The following is a 23290-nucleotide window of genomic DNA, read 5'->3' on the forward strand; positions in this document are numbered from 1 at the left end:
GGAAGCTTGATTTGATGCACTCATAAGTGTAGCTAAGTCAACCAAAAGGTTTGTCACCTTTTCTCCTTTTCTTGTGAAAAGCTACCAGCACTGGAGCTAGAGAGATGATGGGAAAATTGCAATAAAAGCTCTACTGGAAACACTCATAAACTGTTTGTTTCATGCTGTTTCACCAAAACATATTTATTCTTTACTTTTCAATTGTGATTTTTTTTTTACTATTCTTCAAGAACAGCCATTAATTTGCCACTAAGAGGGAAGACGCATATGACAAAAATGCATTAACACGTGATTTATATTTAAAAATTGATTGAATAAAATCAACTAGCGCATGGTTTATTGATTATAGCCAGTAGCTGAATTGTAATGGATTCTGTTTCTCTAATATCCTGCAAAGTATTGAGGCCTCTTGGGTTAAAACAACTTGATAAAGATCTGAAAAAAAAATATGTCAGCACTGACAAGAGGATAAGGAGGCGAAGAAAATGTTATCGATGCTGCATTTATGTAGGATGACAAAAGAGCCCTGCCTCGAGGTACAAAGCACAGATGACAGATCAGTCCCAGACTCCATCAGCTTGCATCTCTGTACTCTCTGCCGACTGAAACAGAAGAGCACAGCCAAAATAAACTGGGGCCCAGCTTCTATTTACCCTTTAATGAAAAGCAAGATCATTGCTACCAGACCTTGGGTGCTTCATGAGTCATGTGAGTCATATTTTGGTTTCTTTAATCAGCAAAATTATTCTCTCATACCTTAAAAGCTGTGCATTTTTTATTTATAAGCAGTGAGCTCTCCTCAAAACTCCCATGGGTGCAGGTCTCCTCTCTTAAATGACAAGCACTAGGACGAGAGTAAATGGCCTCAAGTTGTACTGGAGGAGGTTTAAATTGGATATTAGGGGACTTTTTACAAGGTCATGTAGTGATAGGACAAGGGGGAACAGCTTTAAATTGGATGGGGGAAGATTTAGGTTAGACATTAGGAAGAAATTCTTCACCATGAAGGTGGTGAGGCACTGGTACGCGTTTCCCAGAGAAGCTGTCGCTGCCCCATCCTTGGAGGTGTTAAAGGCCAGATTGAACGGGCCTTGGGCAGCCTGATCTACTGGTAGGTGTCCCTGTCCATGGCAGGGGAGTGGAACTGGATGGGCTTTGAGGTCCTTTCCAACCCAAACCATTCTATGATTCCATAATTAGGACACATTTCTTTACTGCATGAGCAGTGAAGCCCTGGCAGAGGCTGCCCAGGGCAGCAGTGGAGCCCCATCCCTGGAGGGCTTCTAAACCCATGTGTCCATGGCACCTGGGGACACAGTTCATGGGGAATGATGAGGCTGGGCTGGGCTGGATGTCTTAAGAAGTCTTTTCCAACCTCAACGATTCTATGGATATCTTGGAGGTGTTTTCCAACCTCAATGATTCTATGGCCCATCCTGCATAACTTCCAGCCTCCAAATCGGCATGTTTTCTTGTCGGTTCTCCTGCAGCACTGAGCTGTGCAGGGTTTCACCAAATCACAGAATGGGCAGGAAGGGACCTTAAAGCACATCCCGTTTCACCTTCTCCGCGGCAGACAAACACTCTCCACTGAGAGAGAAACCCTTGAGTCATCTGACACGGCTCTTACAGCGGCTGCATGTGAGAGCCTCTCCGGGAACGGGCAGGTCGGACACCACGGCCCCGCTGTCCCCACAGACCCGTCCCGGCCGTTGCCCACACGTGCGGACCTGGTCTGCGGCCGAGGGGGCGCTCGCGGCGCACACCGGGCGCCAACCGGGGGGCGGGGCCAAGAGGGGCGGCCCCAAAAGCGATAGCTCCGCCTCCTCGGCAAAGCCGACTGATGACGGAATGAGACAAGGGGGCGGGGCGAAAGGGGGCGGAGACAGAAGCTCTCGCTCCGCCCCCTCCTCTACAAAGACGGGAGCGAAATCAAAAGGGGACATGGCCAACTGCCCTTCCACCACGAATCCAGAGGGTGAGGGGGCGGAGCGAAGAGGGATAGCGCAAAAAGGGGGCGGAGCCATCAGCGCGCTCCACATTGCCCTCAAAGCTGAATTGAGAGGGGGCGGGGCGAAGGGGGCAGGGCAAAGCTGGGCGGAGCTAATAGCGCTAGCTCCGCCCCTCTTTCCGCAAAGCCGGTGGGTGAGGGGGTAGGGCGACGATGGTACGAGTGACGATGGTACGAGTCCAAAAGAAGCGTGGCCAACCGCGGGCTCTGCCCCCTCCTCAGCGAAGCCGGCGGTCAAGGGGCGGGGCCGAAAGGGGGTATGGCCAGCCGCGAGCTCCGCCTCCATCCACAAATCCATCTGGTTGGAGGCGTGGCCAGAAGGGGCGGAGTCAGCCGCGTGCTCCGCCTCACCACAAACCCGAATCATGAGAGGGCGGTGCCAAAAGGCGGTTGGGCCCGCCCCCTCCCTGCGCAGCCTGGGGTCGGAAAGCCCCCCCCCCCGCCCCAAAGGCGAGTTCTCGTCCCCGCCCCGGGGCGTGGCGGGTCGCCGATTGGCTGCCGGCGGCGGTGGTAGCACGTTTAACGGCTGCAGCGCCCCCGGGCCTGGGGAGGAGGGGGAAGTAGCAAAACAAAGACAGTGGCGGGCAGGATGCCTCGGCCCTCGGGGCGGGACGCGCGTGCCCGGTCACGGTCCGTGACCCCTGGCCGCCGCCGCTGAAGGCATCTTTCAGGCGAAGGGAGGCCGCCGCCCCCTCCCCCCCCCTCCTCCTTCGTCACCGCTTTGTGTTGCGGCGCTGAGCGCGGGCAGCCGCCACCCGAGGGAGCGGGTTCCAGGGCGCCGCCGCTCGAGGCCGGGCAGCGGAGCCGGCGCGGCGGTGAGTACGGGGCCCGAGTTTGGGGGTTGGTGGGGATGTTAGCGAGGAGAGCCCCCATTGTGGTTTACGGGCAGCAGGGGCCAGAGGAGGGCTCGGGGCTATTTATAGTGCCGGGAAATGACGGCAGCGCCGCCGGTACCGGGCGGGCGGGGACGGCTTATATAAGGAAGGGTGGACGGGGGGGGGGTCCGGTGTCCCCCGCAGCGGCGGCTTCGCGCTCCGGGGGGTAGGGAGGGCGGAAACGTGACGGAGCGGTGGCTCCTTCCCAGCGGGCAGCCAGCGCTGGTTCCTCCTCGCCTCTCTGCTCTTGCTACTCCTCTGTCTCTAAAGACCAAATGAGGCTCCCGCCTTTCAGCCTTTAACTTTACGCGGGTTCTCCCCGCGCGAGTCACCAGACCGCGGCTTGCATGGGCTCCGTCGCTGGCTTTGGGCCCGGGGAGGGGGGCGGTGGAGCAGCGGCGCTGTCGCCCCTCGCGGCGCGGCCCTCCCCCCACCCCCGTGCACGGCCCCCCCCTGCGCCACGCTGCGCGGGGTGTTTGTTTACACATCCGGGTCCTTCGCGGGGTGGGGCCTCGCCCACGCCCATTGGCCCCGCGGTGCCGCTCCGGTCACGTCACGGGGCGGGGTTTCCCCCCCCCCGCCACCTCGGGGCTGTCGGGGCGCCTCGAGCGCAGGCAGAGGCGCCCGCCTGTGGGTGCGGGGCTCTCGTGGGTCTGGAGCGAGCCCGGGGTGCTCTCGGGCAGGAATAAGGCGAAAAGCGTGCCCCCCGGCTTTGTGCTGAGTCCCCGAGGCGAGACGGGGTTTAGTCACCGTCGCGAGAGCGAAGCCGAGGAACGGTTGGTGGGATGAGCCTTGATTTGAGCAGCGCAAAACGACGGGGCTGTGCTCTTGGGCGTGGGGAGCGCTTTGGATCGCCGCCTGGGGAGAGAGCAGTGTCGGATGGAGGGGGAGAGTGTTATCAAATACAAGATTGTCAAAAGACCTTTGAGTTCTTTACCTTCTGTAGTTGAGGGATGCAGTATGTTGAATGCAAAAGAAGTGTGACCAGAGGTTGAGGGAGGGACTTCTGTTCCTCTCTTGTGAGACCTCATGTGGAGTATTGTGTCCAATTCTGGAATCATCAAAGTAAGAAGGAGATGGACCTGTTGGAATGGGTCCAAAGGAGGCTACAAAGATGACCGGAGGGCTGGAGCCACCTCCCATAGGAGGACAGGCTGACAGTGCTGGGGTGGTTCAGCCTGGAGAAGAGAAGGCTCCGCGGAGACCTTCTAGCAACCTTCCAGTACCTGAAGGGGGTACAAGAAAGCTGGGGAGGAGCTGTTCGTGAAGGCTTGTAGTGATAGGACTAGGGACATTTGGTATAAACTGGAGAGGTGAGATTTAGGCTAGACATAAGGAGGAATTTCTTCAGTGTGTGGCTGGTGAGGTACTGGTACAGGTTGCCCAGGGAAGTTGTGACTGCCCCATCCCTGGAGGTGTTCAAGGCCAAGTTGGATGGCACTTTGGGCAGCCTAGTCCAGTGGGACGTGTCCCTGCCCATCACACGGGGTGGAACTGGATGAATGGGACTTCTAAGGTCCTTTCCAACTGACGCTATTATATGATTCTGCAATTGGAGCTGAGGGTCTGGATTGCCTTTAGAAATTTGAACTTAAACAGCTTCTAGGAATGCCCTGAAGAATGGTATTTTCCTCTTATGTTCAACTTACTGAACTTCTGCAAGCATTGAACTCGCGTTTCAGTTATTGATCTTGAGGGCTTAATCCACATTCAAAACATCTTTGCTTTCTTTCTGAAACCCTGGGGTGTGTATTTCAGCCCTCTAACTAGAGAAATCATATCTACTTCGGAAATGGGTAGCTAGAGCTGGGCTATACCAGCTCTTTTCCTCCTCACTTCCATTTATGTGTATATGAGCAGATGTCTTTTTTCTTTTTTCCTGTAAATTTGGTTAAAGTCTCCAAACTTCTGAGCCTTAAAATATCTTGAAGAAGCAAAGGAAGGAATGATCCTGATATTCTTTTTCCATGTAGATGTCTTTAATGTCTTTCTTGCCTCCTCCTCTTCCTCCTCCTCCTGTCATGTTTTGAGTTTGTCCCGTTTTCAGAATGGCTTTTAATATTTTTTGATATGATTCACCCAGCAGTTCTGTCTGTACTGTGCTAAACATCTTTGCTTTCCTTCTGAAACCCTGGGTTTTTTCTGATTTTTGTGAGTCTAAACAAAATCTGCATCTTTCTGACATTGAGTTCAAGCTGGGAGTTTAAAGGGAGCATTTAGCTTGTAGGATTGTATTTCTTTTGTTTTCTGTTTTTCTCTTGTAATCTGTTACCTCTAGTCAATGTGGCTTAATATCCATCTGTTTCACAAAAGCAAGATGTTTTCTTTAAACACTGTAATCACTCTTCCTTTTGCAGTTCTAATTGTCTTGGGACAACAGATACCTAATATTTGTTTAAATTACTGCTAATAATTAAATCCTGTTCTTCATGCTAACTGGGTTTATATTTCAAATGTATTAATGTATCCCTTATCAAATCTGTTTTCCCTTTCAGTGACTAAGAAAAGTAGTTCAGTTGTGTAGAAAAGTGCTTTGGATGGCAGTTTGTTCCCATGGTTCCTTTATTTTTTTGGATTGCGTATGTCCTGCTGCATGTCTTGTTTGTGGCTTATCTCTGCCTTTGCAGTTCTTTGTGCTAAAGGTTTTATTGTGGCAAGTCCCTCAGTAGTTTTTGAGTCTTGCCTCCTGCATTCAAAAGCTTAAGGTTTTAAAAAAAAAAACAACAAACCCCATCAAAACAAATAACAAAATACCCAAACCCATTTAAATCTTGCTGTGCTTCTCTTGTGCTAGGCCTGCTGTAGAGATTACTTTCTCAAGACTTTTGCTGAAGCGCAGTGACTACTTCCCATAAACTATGTGGCCTTCATTATCTGCTCTGTTTGTATGACTGGAATCCCACTGCTAGAAGAGTGGTTAACTGCTGCCCTGCACGCAGTTTACAACTGTGATAAGTGTTTTGCATGCTCATTTTAATAGCTGGATTGAGATACTGTAAATTCTTTGTATTGGCTCTGGTTTCTGGTGTTTGTGCTGACCTACTCTGCCAGTCAAACCCCTTGTCTTTTTGCTGTGATTTTCTGCATGGATGTCTTAAAGAATATACCTAGTATATAGTAGAAAGTGCTCATGTTTCATGCAGAATGGTTTGAGTCTCCTCCTTTACTAGAAATGTGATGGAGTAGATGCTGTTAGTGGAGCAGAACTGCTTGTTGCTGTGTTGAATGGAACTTTAATTGAACAACTTCATAGGAAATAAAAAAGGACCCTTAGCATAACTAGGCATTTGATCTAAATAACACTTGCTTTGTCTCTGGAACTATTGAATAACAAGTTTATTCTGGCCTTGTTGTAAGCTGCTAATTGTTCTGATCTTTTTACTTACAGGTTGTGACTGTTTCTCTTCTGTCATTTGTGTGGAAAGTGCCACACACACTCCAGAACAACAACGGCTTTTGCTTGCATATTCCAGTGTTTCTTTTGTCAGCGAGTTCAGCAAAGTTGTAATTCTTCAAGTGCCAGCCCTGAGCTGAGTGAGGAGCCACCAGCAGAGATGGTAAAAATGACAAAATCAAAAACGTTCCAGGCTTACCTGCCAAACTGTCACCGAACCTACAGTTGCATCCACTGCAGAGCCCACCTAGCCAATCACGATGAATTGATCTCCAAGGCAAGTGGTTTGCTTAGAGACCTCGCAAATTGTTTCTTGACCAAAATGGTTATCGCTGTGTTACTGCTCCCTATAGATAAGGAATGCCAATTGATGCATACTTCAGTATCTTCCCTGGGTTCACTCTTGGGTCATGTGTTGTGTACTGAGGGTTGGATATATTCTGGAAAATATTCTGTGAATGTGGCACAAAGGCTGATCTAATATATTCCCCATATTAACAACCTCTGCCTGCTGTCAGGTAGATACTGTTTGTCAGTGGTCATATCTGATAAGTCTGCTGAAGGAAAACTGTCAGAAGAAAATATGGATATCTGGGTAGGGAAATTATTCTAAGCACAGTTATTCCAGATAAAGATTATATCTTATGTCATTTGACTGAAGGCCACAAAGCTCTCTTTCCAGAATGTTTCACTGCTATTACGGAATCTGTAAACACACTTATTTCTGCTGTATACCACTTCCTAAAGAATATGATTAGCCAAGTAGTTGGACTATATAAACTTAAGCTAAGAGGATGTGTGGATCCTTGAAACAGGTTAGGCCTGTCCTCCTTACCTGTTGCTGGAAGAAACCAAGGTTTGTGGTGTATGAAATATGTAGGAAAGCTTGAAGTTTGGGATAAGTACCTGACAGACTGGCTCAGTCTTTGCTTCAGATAAATTTCTGATGGATTTGCTCTCAATGGTGTCCTGGAGAAAACGCTACAGTTGCTTTGCAGACTTTTTAATACAAATTGCTTTCTATATAACTCTGTCAAATAAAGTCTCTAGTGGCAAACCCTTTCTAGCTACCTTCATCTATTGTTCCTGCTTCTGTGTGTGTTCAGCAGCACTAAGGTGATACTGCTCTTCAGTGTTGAAGACATGGGGGGTTGAGCTTGCTGCTACTTCTGAACTGAGGTTTTCTTTGGGTGGTGAGAAAGTATGCCTGCAACTGGGTTAATTGAAGGAGCAGAGAATTGGGCTGCTCAACCTGATTGTGTCCATCCCCCCTCACTTTGAGGGCCTAGGTGAAAACTAAGCTCTGGATAACACTACCTAAATACAATTTTTGGTTACAAACTGTCTTGCTTTTTTTCAGAATGCATAGTGTACAGTATCACTCCAGAGCCCTAGTGCTACAAATAATCTTCAGCAGATGGAGGCAGACAGTGTTTGGTACCCAGGTGTAGCTTTGTTGGGATATTCCCCTGCCCTGATTACCCTGGATGCATGGTGATTGTTGCTTTCTTCTCTTGGGTAGTTGGGAGAAAAACAGCCCAAATACAACATGATTTAAAGCAGTTACATTAGCAGCTACAAGTAGCTTTCTAATGTGCTTTGAGGTATAAGCATTTGTTATAACTGACACTAATGTTTCCAACTTCAAGAGAAGCTGTGCTGTAAAATGAGTGGTGTTACTCTTAAATGCTGGTCTGTCATGGAAAAATACAGTGCTGCATATTTGTCAGTCATCCCTTTGGTCCTTGAAATATCAGATTTCAATACAGATTTGCAATTTCTCTTTTGAGAATGGCTGATGCCAGTCGTCTGACAAGAATGGCAGTGGACATGAATCACCTTTTCATTATGTTTCCATTCTGTGTGAGAAGGAGAATCTTTCTTGTCTTGAAGTGCGAAGGGCTCTTTTTTTTTTCTTCTCCCTTGTGCACTTGCTGATGATAAAATGGCAGCTAAGTCTTGGCAATAGCTTAGAAATAATGCAGACTAATAAGACAATATAAAAATGCATAAGTTGCACAAGTAAATTAATAGTTACCTGTAGTTTTTCTCTGCGACTATAAAAGCATTAGACCTGTTGCCTAGTGTTGAAATCCTCTTGAGTGTCAGTGATTAGAGCATACATTTCTAGGTAATTCCACTCTAACCTTGTATTTTCTGCATCTAGAGAGGAACTTGGGGACAGGGGAGTACTAGGGATGAAGGCTAGTTGAGAACAAGACTCCCAGACTGGGAGGTCATCATCAGTGGAAATGCTGACACACATTAGTCTGTACAGCTGAATGCATGCACTGATATGAGTTGTCATAATTTATAACCGCAGTTATCTTGGGAAAGACATTGATTTGAAGGATACATAAGAAAACTTACCCAATGGAGATGGATATTAATTGAAATAAATGTAAGTTTGAAGTAGTGTTAGGTACCTCTTAGACATTATGGATTTGTGGTGTGGACAAGTCTGCAAGTGCTGGACCTGCTGCTTCCTTGGCAAAGACTTGGAAGTGAATGTTGAATGCTTTTAAGAATTACTATTAGAAGGAATATAGTAGTCCTCACTAAACTGGAGAGCTTTCAGAGGACAGGGAAAGGATCTGCAGCTTTATTTCTTTAAAGAAGCAAATGGATATTTTTAGAATAGTACCTTACTGTGACTGTAGGCACAGAAGTGAGGTAACCTCTATTGGCAAGTGACCATGAGCCCTTAATAAAGAGCAAGGCAAAACGTTCGTGCCATAGAAGGCAGTTGTTGGATTGTAAAATGTTCAGGTGGTGCATAAAAAGCAACCAAACAGTGTGTGTATATATATTGCTGGTGATAACGGTGTTTTTAAAAGTCCCAACAATTTAAAAAAAAAAAAATGTAATTAAGTTTTGAGGGAAAACTGCAAGACTAATGTCCAGGGGAGGTTGCTGCTTGTCTGGTCTGTACAAAATGTGGTAAGTATGCTGTTCTTGAAGATTGTAATATAAGTTTTGGGAAAGGCTAACCTGGAAGAGCTTTCTTCTGATTTGCTTGTAAATGATGAGAATGTGCAGTGACTTTTAGCAGTAGTTAATTTCATAGGAGGCAAGTGTTGCTTGGAGAGCGTAAGTTCCAAAGAACCTGAGAAAAGCTTGTGTATGCTAAGATCCAATAATTGTTTAGAAATTCAGGAAAGGTTCAACAAATTACAAAAATATAAATAACTAATAGAAATCTTGGAACCTAATGGATATATTGCAAAAGATAATGCTTTTTGACTCAAGGCTGAACTGCTTGTAAGACTGTTGGTTTGCCTTACAGTGTGCCTTCATGCTGGGGATGGAACAAAATCTGGATTTCTTTCTATAAGTGCCTGCATAAATGCTGTTGCTTTCTTCTGTCTTATTCATTGCAAAGTGTACCTGCACCAGAGGGGCAGAAAGTCATGCGAAGGCACAGACGAGGCTAGATGTGTCAATATTTTCAAGAACAAGTTCTACATAAAGGTATATGTAACAGTCATGGACATCACTGGGAAATCCTTGCACCTTATGGGTAAAAAATGAGTCTTGGTGGTTAAATTTGGTTCTCCAAGACATTCAGTATGTCTGGTGTTATGTTATTGATGAGAAGTCTTCAGCTTTAATAGATGCCAAGACAGTTTTACTCTTGCTTAGCAGTCTTTGTCTTCCACTGCTTAACTGATGAGTTCAAGAGGACTCTTTTCTTTTTTTTTAAGCCTTTGTTATCTTTTAAGTAAATGTACTGTTCTTAGCTTGAGTCAGTTTAGTAATCCTCCTTTGCTTGTGATATAAGGAGTATTTGGAAAGGTATGTGGGCCTGTTGTCTGCCTGAAGGCCATTTTTGTTCTCTGCTGAAAAAGTTGAGAATAGGCTTAACTTCATAAATATTCTGGTGATTTCCTTCCCCTCCCCCCCCCCCCCCCCCCCCCCCCCAAGGAGCTTCTAGTTTTGGGGGAGGAGTCTAGTTTTTGGAAGAGAAGCCGTGTTTGGAAAACATTCAAGAATAGATTTGAATGCTTAAAGGAGCTGGAAAATAGGCAAGGAAACGTTCTATGGATGTTTCAACAAAATTATTTCTGAAATACATTCAGGATGTTGTAAAACTCAAGGTAACTGGTCCTACCTGGCCTGGACTTGTTTAACTGCCTTTCTTTATTTCTCCATGTTAGGAGTAGCTTGCAAGCTCTGTTCAAGGCTGCTATTGTTAATGCCTTTCTGACTTGCTTACAAGAATGTCTGTCATACCTTTAAAACATGCCAAGTTTCTCTGGATGATTTCCGTGGAGCATGGTCTCTGGGCACACAGTCGAATCCCATCTGTGGGGAATAATTAATTATGTAAGCTTTTTAGTAGCTTCCCTCCCCCTACCCCTGCCCTCAGGTATGCCTTAGGGCAGTGAAGACATGTTCTACTTCCCTGATGCTCCCTTTTCTCCAGGGTAAAACAGCTAATAGTGGTGTTGGAGGCAATGACAGGTTTAACTTGGAGATGCAAATCATACCTGCAGAATTAGGTACCTACTCATGTGGAAGTGAAACTTTATAAGTTTCCTTGCTACAAAATGTATTGATGACAGATCTGTCAGATGACAATTTTGCTTGTGTTGCTCAGAAATCCTACTTTTAACTGTGCTGAAATAAGAAGTTACAGATATTGTGGATCATCCTGTAGGAATGGACAGATAGTCAGAGATGGGGGTTTTCTAGGGGCAAAGTTAACTTGTAAATCAATGCAAAATTAAAGACCATGAAGAAGCAGATTTAAAGCAAGTTCAACTGCTAATAGTAGTTAAACTGATAAATTGCCCAGCTTCGAAACAGAAAATTGATTGATATCGTAATTGACAGTTGGTCACACTTGCCATGGTCTTCCAGTTCCTCTACTGGGTGAGGCATATTTCAGACTTGGGATTATGGCAGTTTTAATAAAATCTTCTGCTTTAGTTATGATTTATGCATAGCACTAGCAATCTTAGCAGTGCTGAACAAACCTTGCAAAGGAGAAGTTTGCATTTGCATAGGTGATGTTTATTCTGTAGAAGAGTGGTTTGTTGGACACTGGTTTGAAGAGTTTTGCCTGTAAGTCCTTGACACTGCCATTTAAAATATTCTCTTTTATTTCCTTCAAGGAATTGACAAACACAGTGTTTAACCTGACAGTCTTTATGATTCATTATGATTATATGAATTTTAACATTGCAGAGTGTGAGAAACTGTGCTGGTAAGAACAAATGTTTGTTCAATATTTTTTTTTTCTAGTTAGGCAAAATACTCTATAGCCAAGTTACAAGCTTAGCAAGCAGTTTAAGTGCCAGAATGAACTGCCCTCTCCATTTCTAGAAATAAGGTGCATCAAGAAGTAAAGCTCTGATAATAAATCTTTTTCTTACTTAACTTTCTCTGATAATAAATCAATATTCTGTGGCCAAGAGAAGGCATATGTGACAGATGTGTGCCTTTGTGTTGTTTGGACAGAGTGTTCAGGAGGAGGAAATTCAGCTATTCATGTGAGCTAGAAACTGCCTGCCAAGCTCTGATATGTTAAGAAATCCATAAGAAAAAAGTTAAAAGGCATGGGAGTTAAAAAAATTTGTATCTTTAGAGCATATTTACTTCAGTTGGTGCATAAGTTCCACACGAATGGATTGTGGACCACTGAATGTTCAATACATTGATGTTGTGGCTGTACACAAGGTTTAAAGGAAAGTCTGAGTTGGCAAGATCCAGGTTCTGTATTCCAGAATGCAGTAACACAAGCTACAATAGGTTGCTGACAAGTTACCTGTGAGTGGTGTAGACATGGAGGAACTTGCTCTTCCCAGCTGGGCAAAGAAACATTTGTTCTGTGGCATGTAAATGTAGTATTTAGCCCTAAATGTGTGGGTAGGCAAGAAGGATGAAGGTATGAAATGAATTGGCTCAGCTCTGTTAACAGGAAGCTGGAGAAGGTGGGAGTGGAGCAGCTTTTCACAGCAGGGTGTTTGTGAACCTCTAAAACCACTGTCCCAGGAAAAGCTTTTGGTTTGTGTTCCTTCTCCCTCTGCTTTACGCCAATAATCCTGAAAATGAGAAGGCAGTGAAGATGGGGAGTATGGCAGCAAAGCAAAGGGTGCAGGAAAAGAGAAGTAATTTTGAAAAATACATCAGGAAAAAAGAACAGCTAAAGTAGTACTTTCCAACCTGTGGTTTGTATTTCATTTGGCTAGAGGTCTTTTCAGCTTATGGAACAAGAGAGAGGAAGAGCTGCTTTTTTTCTGTTATTCCTGGCATCCTGTTCCTGCCCTCTGCCTGATTTTTGAGGAATGGGGGGGTGGGGTGTCAAAGGAGGGCTTTTATTAGGTGATAGTAAGTCAAGACCAAACATAAACTTGGCAGAAATGGTTGCATAATGTAGTTCAGAAGGTTTCCTGACTATTGATTTGTTCTGGACTCTCTTTCCCAGCTAGCTGGGTAAAATAAACTATGGCATATAAGTAGTTTTAAAAAGTGACTGAAGGACCAGTCAAAAACCTCACATTAATTTGCATGCAATTGGCATATTTAATTACATGTAAATAGAGAAACTAGCACATGATTAATTCAATAGGAGTGAGTATTTCTTGGTAAAGTCTGAAAAAGGATTTGTGAATTCCAATTCACAGCGTGAAGTTTCTAAAGTGAGGAGAAAAGGCTGAAATTTTTTAATGCAAGAATTTTTATAGTAGCTGAGTTTAAAAAAACGTCATCATGGCTTTGAAAGTTCTTTTTCTTAATTTTGGGTACATGAAACAATGATTTCTAGTTGAAGCTTACTTCTCAGTGAATAAGAGGACCTTGTAAGTGTTCCCTTTTGCTTTTTAAGTTTTGGGGCTGCACAACTGCAGTTGCCTAAATTCATGTGCAGTTGACTCAGGCTACATGCTCGTTTGTTATTGAGAAGGTTTTGAGAGTACATATGTGGATAGCTTGTGTTCATCTGCAGTAAGCATTTCTGCTTCATTATTGCTTGTGAGATGATGGCTCTAATTTGGAGCTCAGGGCTAATGCTGTAGAGGCTACAGACTGCAGGTTCTGTGCCGTTCTGCCCACTTTGTGAGAAGTGTTTGAGTCTCTTCGCCAAGATGGTCCTACCTGAAGTTCGAGCTTTCAGTGTACTGCGTAGCCTATTTCTTTTGTCATTTGCCTTCTGAAAAGTAAGGCTCATAGTTCTGGCTAGTGGATAGAGTCTTTTGTTTTGTCTTTGCTGTAGATGAAGAAATATGTTTTGTCAATATTAATCTCCATTTAATAATTTTCTTAAATGGTTGCTAAAATAATGCTAAAATATCAATGCTGTAAACTCTTACTAAGAGCTTTGCATCTTAAGGTGAGATTTTTGAGTAGCTAAGGCTGTGAGTAACTGCACTGCCACCATTGCTGCTTATGGTAGTCTGGAGTAATGGATTTCTTTTGACATTCTTTGTTGTGGTATATAATTTGGTTGATGTTGATAAAGTGTGTATTTATATACTTTTGACTTATACATCTTATTTTTGGTATTTTGCAAACTGTTCTGAGTAGTTAAGCTACAGCAGTTACCTGTGTTTTATTGCTAATCATCAGACTGGCAAAATATCTACTTTGGTGTCCAGTGACTTCTAATTATGTAACTAAATACATGTCAGAAGAAGAATCTATTGTAGAAAGATCCTTCTGCCTGTGATTCTATGCCTAATGTTACTAAAACCACTCAGGAATGTTCAAGGTGAGATTTTCCTGGATAAAACTTACATGTTGATCTAATGTAGGTTTCAGAAAAGTTGATCTTTGATCTTCAATACCAGAACTGCAATGATTCTTAAAAATAGCAGTATTTTCTCTTCAGCATGGGAAAATTGTTCGTTTTCTAGGAAAAAGAAATTAAGACAGTTTAGGGATTTTTTTTTTAAGATGGAATTTGGTATTGAAGAGAGAAAAATGAGAAACTCCCATTTTGGTGTGATTTTGTTTAAATGGGAAATAATGGCTATGTCTGAATTATAAAGTAATTCCATGCAGAAGGAACAAATCAACAGATGAAAGCAGTGATGTGCCTTACATACATTTTGCATGTTTTGCCTGTGGCTGGATGTGGTCTGCTCATCAGTTTTGCCAGGATGTTTATAGCTCAAGGCTGTCAGATCATAGGCTCAGGCCTTTGTGAGCGTTTGCCAAGCGCATGGCAGAGGAGCTGCCATGGGAACACAGATGCAGCTCACTGGCACTGAAGCTGTTTCACCAGCCAAACCAACCCTGAGTACGTGTGACTGATGGGGGTTCTGCTTCTAAACTGTACTGCTCTGAAGTAAAACATTAATTTAGATCCAGACAAGAAAGTCTGAACAGTCATCTTTTGTCTATAATCTGTCAGGAATGTGAGAGATTTGAAAGCGTATGGCTGTGCTTGGGCACTTGATGTTAATGGTTGTTTTATTAAAATAAAGATTAATTTATAAACTGAGCAGATGGTTTCCTGAATACAGCATGCTTGTTTTATGCTTGGTCCTGAATTTCACTGTCTTACATCAAATGATGCAATGAAATTGAAATAAATTATCATCTGTATGCAGTGGTAAAGGACAGAGGAGATGGAAATAATCCCCTTTGAGTTAAAAGCAGATTATTTTAATTAGCATGAAGGATGTCTAGGAAATAACTGATATCTTGCAGAGGGCTGAAGAATGGTTGATTTGCATTATGGATGTATTATTTTGAACAATGATGTTTATCAACTTAAAATCATTGCTAAAAGTTCTAATCTGGGTAAAGTCTTTCACCAGGTATGAAGTAATTAATCTGAAATAGTTTGTCTGTACTGTGTTTTTATACTTACTAACGCAGCCTTCTGGAGCTATTTTTTTTATTTGTTTTTTTTTTTGTGATTTTTAACAAGTGCTTTTCTTTATGCAGTCGTTCCAGGGAAGCCAGGGACGAGCCTACCTCTTCAATTCTGTGTAAGTATGTCATGGTTGTGCACATTACCTACAGAGTGTAACACTTCTTGTATGCTTCATAAGTGGAAAGCAGTTGAAATTAATGTAGCTGTACTTTGCCCTGTTCTTAGTGCTGGCTTTACTCACCAGCTTATTAAAGAGCTGCTGGGCTTGTTCGCAAGTATCCATTTGCACATGTTAGTTTATCTAACATTTTAAGTAATTCTGCTAATAGCTGAATGTTTAGAGGAGGAAGTTAATGTGAAGTTCTTTTTGTGTATGTAATAGTAACTGCCTTGAGTAAGAGTTGCTGTTCTGAGATACTCCAGAAGTCAAATTATGTTGCGTCACTCTAAATTTGCTTTAGAGTTTGCTTTTTTACTACTCTCCTGTAGTCTAAAGAAGAATTTTACAGTGTGAGTTAGATACACTTAGAGGTTAATGTTTCAGTAAGCTTGGTACATCTTAAATGACCTTGAATGTTGTAAATATGCTAGAGGCAAGAGGTCTCTGAGATATTATCAAGCCTAATATTTGCAGTTTTAAGCGTGTCATACCTGTGCTACAAAGCTCTTTGAATTTGTTAATGGATATATTTTAAGTCTCTGGTATGCAAGATTGCATTTTTTCTTTATTTTTCAGCAGTTTATTGTGTTGCAGCATTTTGAAAAAAGTGCAGTTAAGCGTTTAGTCTATTTTAGACCAGGATAATGGAACTATAACTGTAAAGGATTTGATTGCAGATCCTAGAAATTCTTTATAAATAGTCTTTCGGTGATGACTTGGGACTTCTTCTATAATTGTAGTAGTAAGAATCAGGTAATACAACAGCAAAAATAGCAATATTTTGCTCCTGTATAACACTGTATTAAAAACTTGGGTTAGTCTTGTCTCATGTTTTCTGCATAGACTGTTATTCATGAAAAAACTAGCTCAATGCAGTACTTCATGGGATGTTTTGGTTTGATATTGCTGTTTGTCGTGGCTTAGCCTGCTGATCTGTAGCAAAGAAGTATTTGAGGCTTTTCGCTTGCTGCTATTTTGAAGCTGGTTCTAAATTCAGCTGTTGGTGCTGATTTACTGTACAGACTTCCATTATAGAGGCCTTAAATTTTTTGAAGAAAAGCACAAAACTGTGGAGTTACTCTTTAATGTTCTTTAATGTCCAGTTACTCTTTAATGTTCTGTTCTCAAAGTTTTCACCATTTAGCATCTTTTTGATGGGAGTAAGTGGGCATCACCAATTCTTGGATTAGAGTAGCCACTTGAAAAACAAACAACAAAAGGCTTTTTTCTTCCTACTTTTCAGCTCACTGTAACAGAGGGAATTGCTTATTCAGTACTATAAAAGCTAGGCACTTTTAAACAATTTTTTTGTCTTCTGAAGAAAAGGTAGGTAATAGGTAAGAAATGCTCTCATGCAGTTAATGCAACTTCTCTTCTTTTTTCCAGGGTAAATGTGGGCTGTGGTCCAGCAGAGGAGAGAGTCCTTCTGACAGGTTTACATGCTGTAGCAGATATCTATTGTGAAAACTGTAAGACCACTCTTGGATGGAAATATGTAAGCAATATACTTAAGTGTTTGCTAATTATTTTTTGAAGCATAGATATCTGAGTAGGCCCTCGTGTTGCGCCTATACTGATAGTTTAGTTCTGATGCTTTTGTTTATATCAGACTAATATAGTTTTCCTTATATCTGCTGGAATGTTGTAGTAGATAGTAACTTTATCCTGGAGTGCAAAATAAGTGTAAGCTATAGGTGCTATTACACTTTTCTAATAGTTCTGTAATATCTTTTTGCAAGATTACCAACCACTGAACTGGGTGGAAGGAATTGTCAAAGTGGGTGTTTAATTTCTTGGGTTCCAAAAGTTGGTTTGTATAGAAATATATGAATTATGATAAATGGTACTGAGCATATTTACACAGCCTACAACTAATATGAACTTGATTCTGTTGTTTGAGATTTATCTGTGCACTTGCAGTTAACTGTCATGCAGTTGTATTGCAAGTTTGATGCTTTGAAAATGTTAGTTTCTGGGTTTCATATGTAGCACTTTCATTGATTCAGTATAGCTTCAGGTCTTACAGAAAGAAGTTGTTCTAATGCATTCCCTCTGATTAATATAGAGGAGAGATTATGAACAGTTTCCCATTCTTCCTTTTCCTTGCTTCTGGGAATAAGGAAACCGAACTCGGATAATGTGCCATTTCCTAAGCTTCACTTAAAAGCGTTAAAATTCCCTGAGCAGTGAGAGAATGTGGGAAGTTCTAAAGCAAGATCTGTTGTGCAGTGGACCTGCCAGTTCTGCTTATGAGAATCTTATTCTTGTCTTCTCAGCCCTCTTCATCATACCTTTCCTCCCACCTTCCCTTGATTCCATATAACCGACACGGGATGTTAACTGAAACGTCTCCTAGTTTGTATTTACAGTGCAAGATTGTTTAAAATATTTAATTTCCCCAAGTTAAGTCTTGATTTTTCTTCTTTCCAGGAACACGCTTTTGAGAGTAGTCAGAAATACAAAGAAGGAAAATTTATCATTGAACTTGCCCACATGATAAAAGATAATGGCTGGGAGTGAATCATAACCTTTTTCCTTCTGTTTGGACAATACTCTGTGGAACGTGCTTTACGAAGACTAATGCAAAGTAAAGGAAGAGTTTGGGTAGAGTGGCCCTGAGAATATCACTGAACTCTGAAACCTCACAAATGAGTAGTGTAGTGTAAGTGGCTGTTTCAGGCCATGTTTGCCTTTTCTCCTTGTGTAAGTTCCCTCTTTTTGTACGTGTATTATTGTGTGAACAGTTGCTTTGGAACATTTTGGATGACCTTTTTCTAAACTCTCTCAAACTAGAGAAACAGTTCACTAATTGAAAATGGATTTTACTGGTTAGCATCTCTCTGACCTATGCCTTTAATGCTACCTTCTGCTGTGCATGCTTCTTGCCTAAACACCTACACTCCAGTCCTGTAGAAGTTCTGTATCTGAGCAATCCGAAAGAATGTATGGGATGGAGTGCTTTTTTATATGTAGCAATTTCTGATGTGTTTGGCAGTGAAGAGGATGCAGTATTGTAGTTAATTTCTTTTTTAAATTTGAGTACCACAACCTATGTACATCTTGTAGGTGAATTGGTTAAAGGTACAGTGCTCACTTCAAAAAAACCTTCAGTTGCACTGACTGAAGTTCGCAGGTCTCAAGTTGTTAGGAAAGGTTATGCTAAAGGTTTGGTATCTTAAAACCCTTAGGAGTTTTAAATTGATAATGCTATAGAATATGTTCATTAAAGACCAACATGTTCCCTGAGGAGTTTGCTGGATAAGAAATTTATAAAACTATAGCTTGCAAAATTAAAAAGGCAGAAAGATATATACATCTTCTATTTTGGGGAGAAAAAAAAATTGGTCGGTTTATAAAAAAATTTTGAAAGTTTTGGTACTGTACCTTTTGCCAGTAACAGGGACTTGTGTATCTGTGAAGTTTTATGGCTGGTTCCATGTAACTGTGTAGTCCTAATGCACTGGACAAAGAGGTTGATAATAAGGAAACTTGAAGCATTCTGCTTCTGCTGCATTTGAACAAAAATATGTATTTTTATGAGAAATGGCCAGAGCCTATCATGGGGGGAAAAAGAAGGGTAATAGGAGGGAAGGGAAGTTTGACTCAATTTTTCATAAAATAACAGTGTTAAACTCGGGGGTGGGGAAAGGGTTTCTTGGTTTGCTGGCTAAATCATCCCCAAGTACCTTTTTATAATAAAAATTTCTATGAAACTCCCCTTCTCTTTTGTTCTTATGCTGTTTTTTAAACAGAATGAGTTACTGAGAGAAACTTCTGTAAAGTGGTTGCGCAATATTAGCTGTTGGTATCTGTGCATGCAAATTCTGAGCAACTGTGAAAGAAATGCTCTACTAAAATTTGCTAACTTTATTTTCAAATTAAACAGTCTCTGAAGACTTTTTTAATCCTTTTAATGCTCGAGGACAAAACATTTTGGGAAAATAAAACTTTAACACTATATTAGTACTAGAACTGAATTATATCGAAGCCTTGCAATACAAAATAACTTTCTCTCAATAACAATTCTATTATAGCACCTGCATAATGAGTTCTGGGTGCTGTTGCTGCTGTGATGTTTTTTGGGAATCTGATAGGCTTTCTGAACTCTGCACTTTAGAAATGTTGTCATACATAAAAAATTATGCCAATGGGTAGGAGCAATACAAATTTTTAAAACATTTTTCTGGTGTCTTTATGGAGAGGAAGAGAGTTCACTTGTGTGCACATTATCTATGATGCAGGCTGGCTAAACTGCATTCAAGATGTAGTAGTGATCTATACCTGTGAATTAAAAATGTAAGAATTAGAGAAGTAGTTACAGATGTTGGGCTTCAGTCCAGAGTCCTGAGGTGGTAAGGTCGTGTTCAATCTGGGTTTTGTGGCTTACGTGTTACTACTTTATGTTCACAGCATCGAGCTTCAAAGTCTCCTTTGAACAATGCCATTGATGCAAGATGGGCTTTGGTGTTGCCTGTCTCTTGATCTTTTTAACCTGGAATTCTTGGGGTTTTGTTTTCTCCATTGTAATTATGTATGTTGCCAACAAAAAAGGCACTAAAACTTCTGTCAGCAAAATGTGTTGGCTTCAAAGTCCAGTTGCAATGTTGAAACTTGTGAACAGGCTTATGTGAAGCTTGTGTATTTTTGGGCTTTCCTTCTTTCCTGGCTACTTGCTGCAGCAGTACATTGGACTGAAGACAAAAGTAATGGCTGCTTTTCAGTAGAGAGTTGAAATTAAAGAAAATATATAAAGTACTAAATATTTTTCTCTAAATTTGGGGGTTTGGCTATAAGTTAATGCTGTCTGTAACAGCCTGATTCTTACTTAGAAACTCAACCTCTTTTTTCAGTGCATTATTTATATTTCAAACTGGACATTTTCACCAAAACCTTAATTAACTTTGATGCCAAAGGTTGGGACTTCATCAAGTGCTTAGCACATAGAGCTTCAGACTACTGGCATAAAGAGTTAATGAACTGGTATGTGACGTTTATGGCTTTTAAGAGAACAAAACAAAGCAATATTGCTTTGGTCTTTTTAAGAGCTGATGCTTAGAATGAGCGAAGAGTAGAACTAGCAGAGAATTATTTCGTGCTGCCGTGTAATGTTCTTGATGTTCACTCTGTTGAGGAAATAAGTGAATTTATGTCCTGTATTGCTTGGCAGCGTCAATGATTTTCTCGCCTTGTAAAGATGTAGAGTGTTCTTGTTATTGGTTTTGGTGAAAGTAGAATCCAGACAGCAATGGCTGCTGGCTGATGCGAAGAGGTCAGTCTGGTCACTGAACCCTCCAGCAGTCATTTGAAAGAAAAATAATTACTTGAAAAAATTTTACTAAAAGCATTTTCCCTCTAACCAATTTTTGTAATATATTAAAGATTATATTTAAAGTTTGTATGTGTTTGCTCTGGGCAAGTTTACTTCCCCTTCAACTTGAGCACTTTTGTTACTTGTACTGATTATTTTTATTGTTGGTCTTAACATTTATTTTGTATTTTGTTTTTTTATAAACTGTAACAAAAAGCTTTTGTGAACCTTTGTTTCTTGCTGGCTCTTTCTTGGACCAAATGAACTGACTATGAGCTGGCTTAGAAGAAGTGTTCATTGGGATGCATAGGAATTTGCTAGCAAAAAAGTACATGTATTGAAAGGTGGTTTTTTTCCTCTGAACCTCTAAAGCCACACCTGTCCTAAAGTAATTAATCATAATTTGATGTGACTTTAGTAAGCTGACCACACATTCTCTACCTAGGTCCAAAATAATGGCTGTAACAGTGGTGTTCCAGGACCGAGTCTGCCTGAAAACACTAGTGTCATTCTTTGGTAACTCTACTCTCTTAATAAAAGGCAATGCTTCCATCTATAAAAATTCTGTACAGTTGCAAACTTGCTGTGAAGTAAGCTGCAGAATTTGGTGAGGGATTGCTGACTTGTCAACTTTAACCACTCTTGCTGTATGCTTTTAGCAGTCGCTCTCAGTTTTATCTGCCAGTAAAAAGGGGCAGAATGAGATTCCCCTCATTCATTGTAACCCATACAGTGACAAACTGTATGAATGAAGCTTACTATAATTCTTATCTTAATTTCCCAGTGGCAAGACCTTGTATAATGGCTGATCTGGGTGATATGCCCTGTGTGCTTCCATCTTTTGCAGCTGTGGAAGAAAAGGGGGAATACAGTTTGACATTTCTTTGAATGAAAATGTGGCTTCAGAGGTTCTGACAAAGTCATCACTGTGCTCGTAACTGAGTGGCCATATGTTTCTTATTGGTACATCAAGTTAGTGCAGGAGGCCATGAATGCCGTTGTACCATTTTTGGTGCTCTTAGCTTCCCTCCAGGTAATGCTTGTAGAGCTTTTTCTGCACGCTCATCTCAGCAGATGGCAACAGCAGTGACCTACAGTCTCACAGACCAAATTTGGAACATCTCCATTCGTTGATAATGGTGAGTGGAAGAAGCTGTTAAATTATTGTTAAACATTTTGGACACTTCACTGTGGAAGAGGAGGGGGGAATACAGTTTGTGACATTTCTTTGAATGAAAATGTGGCTTTGAGACTCATGTTAAGCCGACCAGCAGTATGAACGTTACTGCAAAGGGGACAGACTTGAGAGGTTTCTTTTAAAAGGACTGTTACAAATGGTTTAAGACCTAAAGCATGAGTCATAAATGGCAGATGAGTTGTGCCTGATTGTTCCTTAAACTCTTTACAGTGCTTTCTTTTACAGGTGACATGGCTGTGTTGCTGTTTTGTCCTAGCAATTCTGTACATCATCTGTTGTTTCACTATATTGTATCTACTTGAGGTATCACAATAAAAGCTTTCAATTGTTCTGTTGAGTTATTGTTGGTTTTGTGATCTCTTTTATTGCTAATTAAATTCTCATGCTTTATTCTGTGATAAAGCCAGAGAAGCCAATGCTCTTAGTTGCTCTTAAACTTATAAATATGAGTTGAATCTGACTTTTGTGTGGTTTGAAGACCACCACTAAATATTTGTTTCTGTTTTCATTAATGGTTCCAAAATACAGAAAGTTGTGTTGCTACTTCTAGAGCTTTTGCCTGTTTTGAGCCATTTGTGGAACCTCAGGCTTGGCAGGGAACCCACAGTTCTCCTCACAGCTGCACTTCAGGGCAAGAGGCTGTATCTGTCTCTAATCTCCTTTCAGCAATGAATTATGTTTCCCCCGATGGGCTAATAAATGTGATGGCACTGGGTGGCGTGCTCCATGTCATTACCTATAAGACTATAAATCTGCTTCTGCTTGTCTACTTGAATTATCTACCCTCCCTTTCTTCCTCTTTTATCTTTCTCCTTTCTCAGTTCCCTTCTTTATGATACCTGTAACAGTACAAAGTCTGCAGCATTTTGCTTGTCCTTTTTCCTCTTCTTTCCCCTCCAGGCTGCAATACTTGAGAAGGCAGCATTAATGATTCTTGATCACATATTTTGTGCTGTTTTGAATCAATGCTGGACAGTTGATGTGCCCCTCCCTTGCCCTCTGGACTCTGCCCCTGTGCTGGGGAGCTGATACAGCTGCTTCTTGTGACATGAAGGCAGGGGAGAGTGGGCTGCTTCACCACTTGCCTAGTGCTGCTTTGCTGATTAAAGTCCTGCAGCAAGTTTTAGGCCTAAATGCTGGTTTTCTGTCATGATAATTGACTGAGCCTGTGAACTGCAGCCTCATAGCCCTCAGTGATGCCATGCTTTATCACCTCTGCTCTTCCAGCTCCCAAGCAGATGAAGCCAATGGATTTTGCTTTAGCAGCAATTTTTTTTCCTTTCCCCCCATCTTCTATAATGAAGTCTCACAACAGAGGTTGGACACAAACTTAATGCCCTTTAATTAACTACTCAGTGTATAAAACCAGGTAGTTTCTCCTGTTGTTCTTTTGCTGTTTACTAAAACAGACTTTGCTCTGGCAGCCCTTTCCTCACTGGCCAAATGCTGAAGGTTAACAGCTCCTGAAGTTAATGATTATCTTTCCTTGTTTGGTTAGTGTTTCAGTGTTAAAACATGTA

General features: G+C 41.8%; 1 protein-coding gene across 2 annotated transcripts; it reads left to right on the top strand.

Annotated features, from left to right (window-relative positions):
* Nucleotides 1-2523: 2523 nt before the first annotated feature.
* Nucleotides 2524-22099, top strand: LOC104054651 (protein yippee-like 1). Of its 2 annotated transcripts, none has more exons than XM_054082442.1 (5): nucleotides 2524-2826; nucleotides 6275-6557; nucleotides 15176-15219; nucleotides 16651-16759; nucleotides 17695-22099. In XM_054082442.1, the coding sequence occupies exons 2-5, from the start codon at nucleotides 6441-6443 to the stop codon at nucleotides 17782-17784; spliced, it is 360 nt and encodes a 119-aa protein (XP_053938417.1). In that variant the 5' UTR covers nucleotides 2524-2826; nucleotides 6275-6440; the 3' UTR covers nucleotides 17785-22099. The 2 variants fall into 2 exon arrangements, with proteins under 2 accessions (XP_053938417.1, XP_053938418.1); XM_054082443.1 differs by lacking the exon at nucleotides 2524-2826 and adding an exon at nucleotides 3474-3662.
* The last annotated feature ends 1191 nt before the right edge of the window (nucleotides 22100-23290 follow it).

Source organism: Cuculus canorus, chromosome 17, assembly GCF_017976375.1.
Source record: "Cuculus canorus isolate bCucCan1 chromosome 17, bCucCan1.pri, whole genome shotgun sequence".
In the NCBI taxonomy this organism is placed as follows: Eukaryota; Metazoa; Chordata; class Aves; order Cuculiformes; family Cuculidae; genus Cuculus; species Cuculus canorus.